The following is a 12,749-nucleotide window of genomic DNA, read 5'->3' on the forward strand; positions in this document are numbered from 1 at the left end:
ATATAGACTTAAAAAAAAATCTAATCACAAATATACAACACATTATAGACTTCAAAATGTGATCAAACAAATACATCACAATGTATATTTCAAAACTTAATATCCCACCTTTCTAATGCAACAACTGTCACTTTTTATGTTTTATATGTATACATATGGGTGACTCTACTTTCAATGAAACGTGTCACATGATTTGTCTGAGCCTTTTCATGTACAGTTAATTGTTCAACTTAATGTAAGTTTTAAGACAGCTACTTTTCATGGGCTCTGTCTTACTCAAGAATCGTTTGTTACAATTCTGGTACTTATTATTTGAATAAGACAGTGATACATGGGAAAAGAAGAACCTGTTAGAATATAAAAATAACTTTAAAAATTGTCAGACTCAATTTTAAAACGTTAAACACTTCAGCATCATGGTCCATGTTTCACTCCTTATATTATTTGGAACGATTTCCTCAAATTTTTGTTTGCCCTTTTGTATTGTTTATTCTTTTCCTCATCTTTGACAGCCATAAATCAGATCTATTGCACACAATATCGACACAAGTTCTCCGATAGTGTTTGTTTCACAAATCGGTAATATTTCTTCTAGTAATACCACAAAAATCGTCTTTTATCTTCTGTCTGAGTCGTGATCTTGCCATCTTTTCATAGTGCTTCATCATTTTCCCGGAACTGTTAAAGAAAAAAGGAAAAATAATATGATAAGCTTTTCTAATTTTTGTTTCAGACAAATGGGTTGTAAATAAAGATAGCACCCTTTCAAATCAACTAGCTTTCACAGTGTTCGTGTACTTATGTGAATACCATTAGCACTTAAAAATTAAACGACCGATATCGTTCTCGAAATGTAATCGAATGATATAGTTACGATCAAATTGTTTATCATTTATATAAGTCTGTGATCAAATGAAACAAGTATCACACTGAGTATACGAACAAATGATACAAGTCTGTGATCAAAATGTACAAGTATCACACTGAGTATACGAACAAATGATACAAGTCTACGATGAAATGAAACAAGTATACGACCGTTTGAATTTCATTAGCAACGTTTGAAGTAAACTCTATATAAAACTACAAAAGAAATCAAATTGAAAAAAAATCTGATTATCTTGCGGAGAATTACTTACGGTATGATGAGGTGTCGATTTCCTCAGGTAAGACAGGTACATTGACCTCAAATCTCGCCTGTACCGCGTTCATTATGGCGGCATCCGTTTCGTTGGAGATGAATGTGATTGCCATACCCTTCGTGCCAAATCTCCCGGCTCTAGCCACCTACAAAGATTATAAGAGTTTTATAATCTTGTAGATTAATGTCTCTGGTTGTTTTAATCAACAAGGTATAACGAATGGTGCCATATTCTTTTTATAAACCGAGAGTTACCAAAGTTTCATTTTCCCCTTTATGAATGCGATATTCTATAGACAGTCTAACATGATTTGATACGAATACTGGACCAGAAAGTCAAACATTCTAAGTCGGAGCCCTTAACTTGGCTATGATAAAAGTTCGACCCTGTGGAGCAATGTGTCCCCGTACGTCCTCTACTTCTTTAAGAATTCTAATTGATCTGCCCAGAAAAGTGTTGAATCATCTAATCTTTGTCAGATCCCGTTTCTAGAATTGCGGAGAAAGTTGTCCACTTCGTATTGTCTTTATCAGAGCCCATCATTACTGTTTACTAGGAAATTTTCGCCGCAGTTTAATTTTCGCCTTTTTCGCCCTCTGTAATGATGGCTTAACTATTATTACAGCAAATATAAATAAACAACATGATAGTCATAGTTATTAAATGTGAAGGGTAAAAATTACACTGGGGGGAGGAATTGATAGGGGATATTTAATGGTGTCTTCAGTAATACCAAATATATTTCACGAGTGTGGCTAATATTTTGAAATTGTTCACGAGTGCGCAGTCATACTTAAGTGTGTGCATCTAACATTTACCATAACAACCACTTATTCTACCGTCGCTTCATTTGAATCTGAACAAAAAAATTCTTTGAATGCAGCGAATAGAAGATACCGTTATGATTGGTCAATACCAAAAGACTGTGAAAATATCACTTTTGATATTTGTCACAGTGTGAAAGATATCAGTTTTATCAAGTTGATAGAATCCGTTATTTCACTGGCAAAAATGTAATAAATGAATTTATTTCATGGGCGAAGGGCGAAAGTTTCCCGGTGTAAAGTACCGCGTGGAGAAAGGTGCCGAACTCCTGTAGTTATTGTAAGAGCCCCCCACTGACCCTTTGGAGAAAGATGTTTGAGTCCACTTGTCTTTGTTCAGTCCCTGCTTACCCTGTGAAGAAATGTGTCTGAATCCTCTGCCATGTCGTAATTAAAGACAATGTTGACTCCAACAATGTCCATCCCTCTGCCGAACAGATTTGTGGCCACTAAAAGCCGCTTTTCAAAATCTTTGAACTGTTTGTAACGAGATAACCTGAAACACGTAGAAATATTAGCGTTCATTTGCTATTCTGTGACGTTATTCCTCAGATTTCCTACAGAACAATTCTCCTACAACAAATATACGTTATGTTAATTAAAGTGTCTTTATTAAACATACATGAAACATAAGCCACTCTAGTGCAACGATACACAATGTATAGCAATATGAAAAGACATCCCTATTCCGTCTTTGCGTATTGCAGAGTTATCTTCTCTTGAGAGCAGGTATTGATTGTTACGTCATTTGTTTGTGAGAGTAACGTCATCAATTTTTGAGAAAACGACGTAATTTTCTCACACAAACCAATGACGTAACAATCAATACCTGCTCTCAAGAGAAGATAACTCTGCAATACGCAAAGACGGAATAGAGCGATACGCACCTTTCCTCCTGTAGCATAGCGCTGTGAATGGTTATGGCGGGGAAGTTCTGTTCCATCAACAACTGGGTTAGAGCTTTACATCTCTGGACGGACTTAACAAAGATGATAACCTGTAAAAAAAACCGGTGACGTCCATATAATGTATTGTCAAATAATCCCTAAAGATGCCAATCGAAGAAGCATCCTTTTAAAGTTGTCGATGCAAAAAAGCAAACAAATGAAAACATTTATTTCACCATAAGACCTTTTTGGCAATTAAGGACTTATAGTCAAATGAATGAAACTTAATGTCTAAAGTTTTTCGAAAAGTTCGAGAAATACAGTGAAAGATGAAAATCTATTACATCATTACAAATAAAACTTATTTTACATATTGAAATTTACCAAAATGAATATTAAATATTGGTTAAGCTTACCTAAGCAAATGACTGAACTAAGTGTTAATTTGCATTGACGACTTTCTGTACTTTTTTTTAAAGTTTAGAAAAGAAAATTTTGAGAAATCTAATAAATCAGATGCATAACTCTGAATACATTGATATATTGGTTCAGCCCCTTAATCAGGGCGATTTTAATATTCTGGTTGTATCAAATATTTCAAAAAGTGAGGCAAAGATCAAGGATGTAAAATTAGTAGGAAGTCTCAAAGTTGAGGGAAAATGATAACTGAGAACAAAATTGGCATACCTGATTAAATTCCAGAGCATCGAGAAGCGTCATCAGTTGTCTGTTCTTTTCCTTCTCTGAGACTTTGACATAGAACTGTCGAAGGCCGTGCAAGGTCAACTTGGAGCAGTCATCTACATAAACCTCCAAGGGCTGAAACGAAAATAATCATGGATGAATCCAGAATGCCAAAACGTGCTTTTGGGAGAATGTTTTAGACGAATATCAATGCATTAATTCAATAAGAAACGTATACACATATGTTTACACTATTTGTATGATATGCATTTACAGATTTTCTTAACTCTTTAAAATAGATGTGTATAGTATTATCAGCTGAAGTTTATAGTTAAGTGTTATATATAAAAAATAAAGTTATAAATAAACCGCCCAGTATCAGGATGGTTGAATGGATGGTGTAGAAAAGGACAGCTCCATGATAAAACAGGACCCATTTCTGTTGCGAAGGAAATCTTCAATCTCAAGCTGGTCCGTTTCGATCTTGAAGGAAAGTTTCATGATTGAGGAGGCCAATTTCTGACGTTAAGCCCAGAAAGATTCATGATCAAGCAAACTATTTGTGCACTTTCAGAAAGCTCCATGATCGAGTAGGCTGCTCCTATCGTAGAAGAAAGCTTCGTCACAGAGAAAATATTGTCGTCGTGATAGAATACACCATAACCGAAACACGTTTGTGTCGGATAAGCAAGCTCCCTGTCCTATCAGATGGCTTGTGTCGTGTAGGAATTCCATAACAGATGGAGAGGGCACTTGCGGGCTTCTATACTACTGCAATGTATCACAGAAATAAGCTCTTTGATCGAAATGCAATTCCATGCTTCTTTAAGAAAGTTTCGAAGTTGACATCAGTATATTGAGTGGGGCGCTGTACTGTGAGAAACCGTCAAGTATCGCACATTTAGTGTAATTAAAAATGTCATTTGTCCACGTATGTTTTTGTACCAACACCAAATTGTGTCATATAAAGTAACGAGACAATGTAATGTTTTCCATGTTACTACTTAACAAAAATGTACCGTTTCTACTTTACAAACTATAAATATGTAATGTTTTCTATATTACTACTTAACAAAAGTGTATCATTTTCTACCTTACAAACTATAACAATGTAATGTTTTCCATATTACTACTTAAAAAATGTACCGTTTCTACCTTAAAACTATAACAATTTAATGTTTCCGATATTACTACTTAACAAAACATTTAACGTTTCTACCTTATAAACTATAACAATGTATTGTTTTCGATATTACTACTTAAAAAATGTACCGTTTCTACCTTACAAACTATAACAATGTAGTTTTCGATATTACTACTTAATAAAAATGTACCGTTTTTACCTTACAAACTATAACAATGTAATGTTTTATATATTACTACATAATTTAATCTTGCTTGTAACATTTTCATTGGCTTAAAAATTTAGGTTATCAGCCAATAAAGTAAAAAAAATGATGTCGCCGTTTGTAACGTCATTTTTGATTGGCTGATACAGCGGCGTAATAATTTCTAAGAGAAAAGAGTCCATCAATAAAGGTGGATTTCCGCAGGGATTGTGTATAGTAGATTCAATTATAAGGATTAACTTGAATATATTTTTTATATTATGGAGCTATATATAACACAAAAAACCGGAATGTACTTTCATCATAAACCGCTTCGCGTTATTTAGAGTACAGTCCGTTTTTTTGTATTATATCTCCATAGCATAAAAAATATATTGAAGTTAATCCTTAATTAACAAAAATATACCGTTTCTACCTTACACACTATAACAATGAAATGTTTTCGATATTACTATTTCACAAAAATGTACCGCTTTTACCTTACAAACTATAACTATGTAATGTTTTCGATATTACTATTTAACAAAAATGTACCGTTTATACCTTACAAACTAACTCAATGTAATGTTTTCGATATTACTATTTAACAAAAATGTACCGTTTCTACTCTACAAACTATCAATATGTAATGTTTTCCATATTACTATTTAACAAAAATGTACCGTTTTTACCTTACAAACTATTATTTTGAAGTGTTTTCGACATCACTACTTCACAAAAATGTACCGTTTTCTACCTTACAAACTATAAATATGTATTTTTTTCCATATTACTACCTAAAAAAATGTACCGTTTTCTACCTTACAAAATATAACAATGTAATGTTTTCCATATTACAACTTCACAAAATGTACCGTTGTCTACCTTACAAACTATAACAATGTAATGATTTCCATATGACTACTTCACAAAATGTACCTCTTCTACCTTACAAACTATAAATATGAAATGTTTTCCATATGGCTACTTCACAAAATGTACTACTTATAACAAAGTTTTTATATTACAACGTACTGTTTCCTACAATACAATGTTTCTTCCCTCTATAGTAAAAGTCATCTACAATGTATCGTCCCTCTATAGCAAAGCTTATTTACAATGCATCGTCCCTCTATAGTAAACCAATCTACAATGTATCGTCCTTCTATATTAAACTCATCTACAATGTATCGTCCCTCTATATTTAAACTTATCTACAATGTATCGTCCCTCTACAGTAAGACTTATCTACAATGTATCGTCCTTCTATAGTAAACTTATCTACAATGTATCGTCCTTCTATATTAAACTCATCTACAATGTATCGTCCTTCTATATTTAAACTTATCTACAATGTATCGTCCCTCTATATTTAAGCTTATCTACAATGTATCGTCCTTCTATATTTAAACTTATCTACAAGGTATCGGCCCTCTATATTTAAACTTATCTACAATGTATCGTCCCTCTATAGTAAACTTATCTACAATGTATCGTCCTTCTATATCAAACTTATCTACAATGTATCGTCCTTCTATAGTAAACTCATCTACAATGTATCGTCCCTCTATAGTAAAGCTTATCTATAATGTACCCTCTATATTTAAACTTATCTACAATGTATCGTCCCTCTATATTTAAACTTATCTACAATGTATCGTCCTTCTATAGTAAACTTATCTACAATGTATCGTCCTTCTATAGTAAACTTATCTACAATGTATCGTCCCTCTATATCAAACTTATCTACAATGTATCGTCTCTCTATATTTAAACTTATCTACAATGTATCGTCCCTCTATAGTAAACTTATCTACAATGTATTGTCCTTCTATATTTAAACTTATCTACAATGTATCGTACTTCTATATCAAACTTATCTACAATGTATCGTCTCTCTATAGTAAAGCTTATTAACAATGTATCGTCCTTCTATATTAAAACTTTTCTACAATGTATCGTCCTTTTATATTAAAACTCATATACAATGTATCGTCCCTCTATATCAAACTTATTTACAATGTATCGTCTCTCTATAGTAAAGCTTATTAACAATGTATCGTCCTTCTATATCAAACTTATCTACAATGTATCGTACTTCTATATCAAACTTATCTACAATGTATCGTACTTCTATATCAAACTTATCTACAATGTATCGTCCCTCTATATTAAAACTCATCTACAATGTATCGTCCCTCTATAGTAAAGCTTATTAACAATGTATCGTCCTTCTATAGTAAACTTATCTACAATGTATCGTCCTTCTATATTAAAACTTATCTACAATGTATCGTCCTTTTATATTAAAACTCATCTACAATGTATCGTCCTTTTATATTAAAACTCATCTACAATGTATCGTCCTTCTATAGTAAACTTATCTACAATGTATCGTCCCTCTATATTAAAACTTATCTACAATGTATCGTCACTTTATAGTAAACTCATCTACAATGTATCGTCGCCCTTTAGTAAACCCATATACAATGTATCGTTCCTTTATAGTATACATAATGTGCCAATATGATGCCCACACTTTACAATTTCTTACAATCTGATGCCTACATTCCACAATTTCTTACAATCTGATGCCAACATTCTACAATACCTTAGGTCTAGGACAATAGGATGCACACACTTCACAATTTCTAACAAACCAATGCCCAAGGCCAAAATACATTGGGTATTAGACAATATGTTGTCCACACTTTAGAATTTCTGACAAGCTGATGCCCACATTCCACAATACCTGGGGTATATGACAGTATGACGACCACACTCAACAATTTCTGACAAGGCGATGCCCACACGACACAAAACCCGGGATAATGGACAAAAGGATACCCACACTTCACAATTTGTGACAAGCCGATGCCCGCATTCCACAATACCTGGGGTATTTGACAACATGATGTCCACACTTCAGAATGTGTGACAAGCCGCTACCCCAGGCTACAATACCGGAGGTATTTGACAATGTGATGCTCATACTTCACAATGTATGACAAGCCGATGCCCCAGGCCACAATACCTGGGGTATTGAACGGATCCTACAGTATTAGTAATCCATTTATGCCTATCTATAGCTAGTTTTTGGTTCGTAATCCACACTCGATCGCGTTTCTGTATGATTTCAACGGTAATTATTGTCGATGTATAAGTGCGGTTGGTTAATCTCACCAGCGTAAATTCACGTCTGCGTTTCGTTAAATTCAAAACCGAATAGTTCCATAATATTTCACAGCCGAAATGGTCCCGAATAAAAAAATAGCTGGTTTCTTCACTTGGTTGATTTGGTGTTTAGAAAATACCGGGGAGGTAATAAAAACTGGTTCCAAGAACATTTAGCAATTTCACGTAATCAGATGACGCATTCCTGTCAGGTGGACTTGATCTTATTCCCTCTGAAATTTTGCAAAGGTTTCCGTGTAAATATTTCCTTTGTCCATATTTTGCCCTAGCTTTGTCGATTATGAGTTCAAATTACGATTTTGTTAACATTTCGGTACACTTTTTTGTTTCCTTTCGTAGTTACATGAAGCATACAACATAAAAGACAAATGATCAATTTAGTACCGCGATGTTCCCAACCACGACGAGTGCTGGGTAAATTTTCAAGTCGAACCGAGAGGTCAATATTCTGATTTAAATTTTGACCATTACAATGAAGGAGGGAAGGAACTACGGATGCCCGGGTTGAAGTAACGAAACGTCCGTCACGTTGATAGCTGCCACGTAAGTCATGCTAGACGGTGCCATTACGAATGACTTGTTATCCATGGCAATTTGTAGCGATGATTCAGTCATTTCCGCGGAGGAATCAAATGATTGGTCCAACTTCACACCAGTAGTATTAGCATCGAGACACGAAGTACCCACTGGATCCTATGGTGGTATTCTTCATTTGATAATCGGCCAAAGTTCAAAACCAGATGACATGGAGGGTATTCGACGGGCAGGTTCATTATGGCAGCGTTTAGAAGAATGGTGACGTGTGGAATGATGATTGGAGTCGTCTAGGACTAGGAGAGTGTGATATAACGAATTCTGTATAATTACATCCTGCATGAACCTCTTGCAGACAAGACGAGATTCCTTCCCCAAGGTGGCGCTGAACATCATGACCTGCTTCTCATGTGGCGTCATCTTGAATATCTCCTGGACATCTTTTCGCATGCCTGTGAAAGTAGGAATTATAATATTTTATACATCGTACAGACACTTGGTAATAAAGAAGAGAAACAATAGATAGTTAAATTGATATATATATATATATGTGCCACAAGGAAGCAATACTCGAAATTCCATGGGTTACGATCTCTTCGTTCTCTGCACTCATACGTAACCCCAGAAATTTTGAGGATGCAAGGAAGCCGACGATGGACTTCCTGATCACGTGATGGTCGAAACTACTCATTTTAGTGCACAATATATCACTACCACAATATATTCACGCTTTTGTTGTTGAATTGCAAACAACTTTGTCCATAAATTATACAGGGGCAAATAACTTACCTAATACTTCTAGCATCTTGTCACATTCATCTAGAACAAAATGGCGGATGTTCCCTAACTTCAGTGCCCCTTTCCGAGCCAGGGCTAAGATACGACCAGGGGTTCCTATGACAATGTGGGGGCAGTTCTTGGACAGCACCTCCTCGTCACGTTTGATAGGGATTCCTCCGAAGAATACAGCGACCTTCACATTGTTTATATGACGACATAACTTTCGGTAGTCGTCTGCGATCTGGAAGGCAAGTTCTCGGATATGTGCCAAAACAATGATGGAGACCTGAAAGAAGATATAAACACATGTTGAAATAAATACATATACCCAGTGTTTTAATTTTCACAAAATAATTCGTGTAACTGACCAAAAAGGCATTATTTATGATTACCTGAATACTAAGCGTCCAAAATACGTTTGTTCCGATAGGAAGTGCGCATATAATCGACAAATTGTACAAAGTACCAAGTTTCAAAGTATATCACGGTGTAGCCAATCACCAAGAGTCAGACATGGATCTTAATATCGTTCTTTATTTTAGCCTGCTGCTTTTATTATTTATTATTAAAGATTTATTTTTAGTAATAATGTCGTCTGCCAGGAAAGGTAGATACATTACTTTTTGTAATAAAAAAGATGAATTATAAATTAACACTAAGCTCACCTGCCCGTCCACAGGCTCCAGCTGCTGAAGTGTCGCCAGTACAAAGACAGCGGTCTTTCCCATACCAGACTTCGCTTGGCATAACACATCCATAGACAAAATCGCTTGAGGAATGCACTCGTGCTGAACTGTGTAAAGATAAAACATTGTCAGTTATCTATAATTAAAATAATATGCAATTTATGAAAGACTTAATTAGGACTTTTGATGTGATAAAAAGCACATGAAAGTTTCCATTTCATACGAGATTGCTTTATCTCATCAAGAATTCAGTTTAAAATGGAAAATTCCGAGAATCGTCTCATAAACCTCATATGCAATAGTAACTCGTGTAAGATCATGTATATATATTATAAAAAGAAAAAATTCTCAGTACTTTCATCTCTTCTAGGAGATTCTTCAGACTATATATATATATATATTTGTATATTAGATAATAAATAAACAAGTCTTTGCGAAGGAAAATATAGAATAAAAACATAAATCTGTCAGATCTTCCGCTAGGCCTTTCTGCCTTATATAAAGTACCACCAAGACAAAACGAAGGACAAGAAAGGATTTTCATCTTATCATAAATTCTTTCTTGCGTCGGTGATCCACTTCCATCAAGCAGTCTATGGTTAAGGTTTACCTTGTGAAGGATGTTCAAATCCACAGTCGGCGATCGATCTGAGCAGTTCCGGTTTGAGAAGGAAGTCTCTAAACCCTGAACTGTGCATAGAAACATATTCCCCTCTCATACTGCCGCCGGGGATGGGGTCAGTTTTCTCGGGGGTAGTGGTTTCATCTTCCGACTCCTCAATATAATCCAGTTCTTGATCTGTGTTCTCCATGGGATCCATTATCAGTAGGTATAGGATTTAGTGTCTGAAGTTGATAAAGAGCGTTGAACAAATTAATCAAATACTTCGTACGTAAAACATCATTTTAATCAGATAGTCAGAATGCTTGTTGAACCGAACTTATTGTGATTAGAGCATTATATATTGTTCGTTCACATGTAGATATAGATTTTATTATCGATACACATGCTCTTGACGTCCTAATACTGAGTAATAGAAAAGTGTGTCAGTGTTGCTTGGACAGAGTTGATAGTGGCGGCCCAGTGTTCATTAATATTTATCCATCTAAAATCACAATGACATATTATCCAGAGAGCGGCTATGCGAGGTAAGTCTATTTTAAATCATATATATGTCTTAATATCTCTAATTATTTGAAACTCTGTCTGTATGATATTAGTCCACAATAATTTGATAACCAAGAAGAAAAAAACAACAACAGCAACAAACGGGTGGTTGGTGCCCTTTTTAACGGCATTACATATTTTTTTTCTGTTTTCGATTTGTAAAAAATCGGAATCTGTTAATTATGTTTACATCGTGAAGTTTATAAATAGCTTATTAAATTTAATGGACATATATATACTTTTATTTACACATGCGTAAAATGTACATATATTATCCAGTGGTATTATACTATTTACCCTGTTACGGTTATCAAGCATGTACTCATTCATATATAAACAAACACATTATCTTATAAGCGTCTTGAATGTGTAACAGTGTACTTTAATATGTATGTATTTTGTGAATACTTTATAAATACAAATATATACCTGTGTATAGTTCTGTACTAGTGAGCTTACGAAGTCCGTCTACTGGTATTGCGCAAAACAAGTGCCTATTTATTGATGATAGTTGGAAAACCATTACATGCTGGTTTAATATAGAATTAACGGCATTGCACCATCACTTTGTAACATTCTGGCGTTTGGCCAACTCCTAGATCAAATGTACGAGTTATCTCCCATGAATACTATTTAATATGCGTTCTATATATAGACGCTATGTAACTCCTGCATTCCAGGTAGAGCTCATAAAGTATTCTTTTCACATATATACTTGTGTACCAGGGACTTAGATAATATAATTTCGTGCATATACAAATACATATAGCTTTTGCGTTTTAGTTGTATGTGAGCAAATGGGAAAAAAATATTCTTCTAACCAGAGACGTATATAACACTTATAGGTACCAGATAATTTATTACAGCTATATTTGGACCTAAACTAAACCCCCAATGATCATATATTTGATCATTGGGGGTATCATTTTTACAGAAAGTCGATCTAAACCCCTTAAACATGTAAAATTACTATAAACACCTTTGTTAAGGTCCAAATATAGTTGTCACAAATTCACATTTACATGTCTCAGTTCTAATTAAGTAGGCCAAATCCTTTTTTTTTATTCGATCTATCAAACCAAGATCAGAAGCACTAACTGATATCTACTTTCTCTTAGAATTATTAAATCTGACTTGAGGATATATCAGCTATACTTTACTCTTATATTTCTCCTTTCCAGAAAATTTGGTTATGATTTCTTTAATTTTATTAATGGTGAAACATTTCAATGGTGCACACGAATTGTGAGACAGTGTATCAATAATACTTAATTAAGTATTAGTTGGTAATGATGCAATAAGGATGCAATTTGGATTTTTTTATGGGAGATAACCCGGAAGACATAACAAATAAAGCTAGTATGTAACCTTAATGTTCTCTATCAAGTGAGGATGGAACTAGCTTTTAAATTCTTTGGTCCTCGTTAAAACCAATCTAAATCTGGAAAGGATAACGACATACCTCAGTGGTGGATCCAGAGTGGTTTTTTAGGCTTCAGGACCCCCCCCCCCCCCCCCCCC

General features: G+C 34.5%; 1 protein-coding gene across 1 annotated transcript; it reads right to left on the reverse strand.

The window, feature by feature from the left end:
- Positions 1 to 30: 30 nt before the first annotated feature.
- LOC110460770 (ATP-dependent RNA helicase DDX39A-like) lies at positions 31 to 11,737 on the reverse strand. The gene is made up of 10 exons (XM_021513891.1): positions 11,658 to 11,737; positions 10,671 to 10,906; positions 10,040 to 10,167; positions 9,384 to 9,660; positions 8,928 to 9,046; positions 3,541 to 3,672; positions 2,854 to 2,963; positions 2,318 to 2,462; positions 1,140 to 1,287; positions 31 to 678 (listed from the first exon to the last, which is right to left on the reverse strand). The coding sequence occupies exons 2-10, from the start codon at positions 10,879 to 10,881 to the stop codon at positions 665 to 667; spliced, it is 1,284 nt and encodes a 427-aa protein (XP_021369566.1). The 5' UTR covers positions 10,882 to 10,906; positions 11,658 to 11,737; the 3' UTR covers positions 31 to 664.
- Between the last annotated feature and the right edge of the window lie 1,012 nt (positions 11,738 to 12,749).

Source organism: Mizuhopecten yessoensis, unplaced genomic scaffold (assembly GCF_002113885.1).
Source record: "Mizuhopecten yessoensis strain PY_sf001 unplaced genomic scaffold, ASM211388v2 scaffold10479, whole genome shotgun sequence".
NCBI lineage: Eukaryota > Metazoa > Mollusca > Bivalvia > Pectinida > Pectinidae > Mizuhopecten > Mizuhopecten yessoensis.

Excerpts from the sequence above, each read along its gene's own strand:
- LOC110460770 (XM_021513891.1), bottom strand. The coding sequence starts at position 10,881 with ATGGATCCCATGGAGAACACAGATCAAGAACTGGATTATATTGAGGAG. Across the intron at positions 2,964-3,540 it reads ATGCTCTGGAATTTAATCAG|GTTATCATCTTTGTTAAGTC; the intron begins GTATGCCAATTT and ends TTTTTTTTACAG. Across the intron at positions 2,463-2,853 it reads GCTATGCTACAGGAGGAAAG|GTTATCTCGTTACAAACAGT; the intron begins GTGCGTATCGCT and ends TACGTGTTTCAG.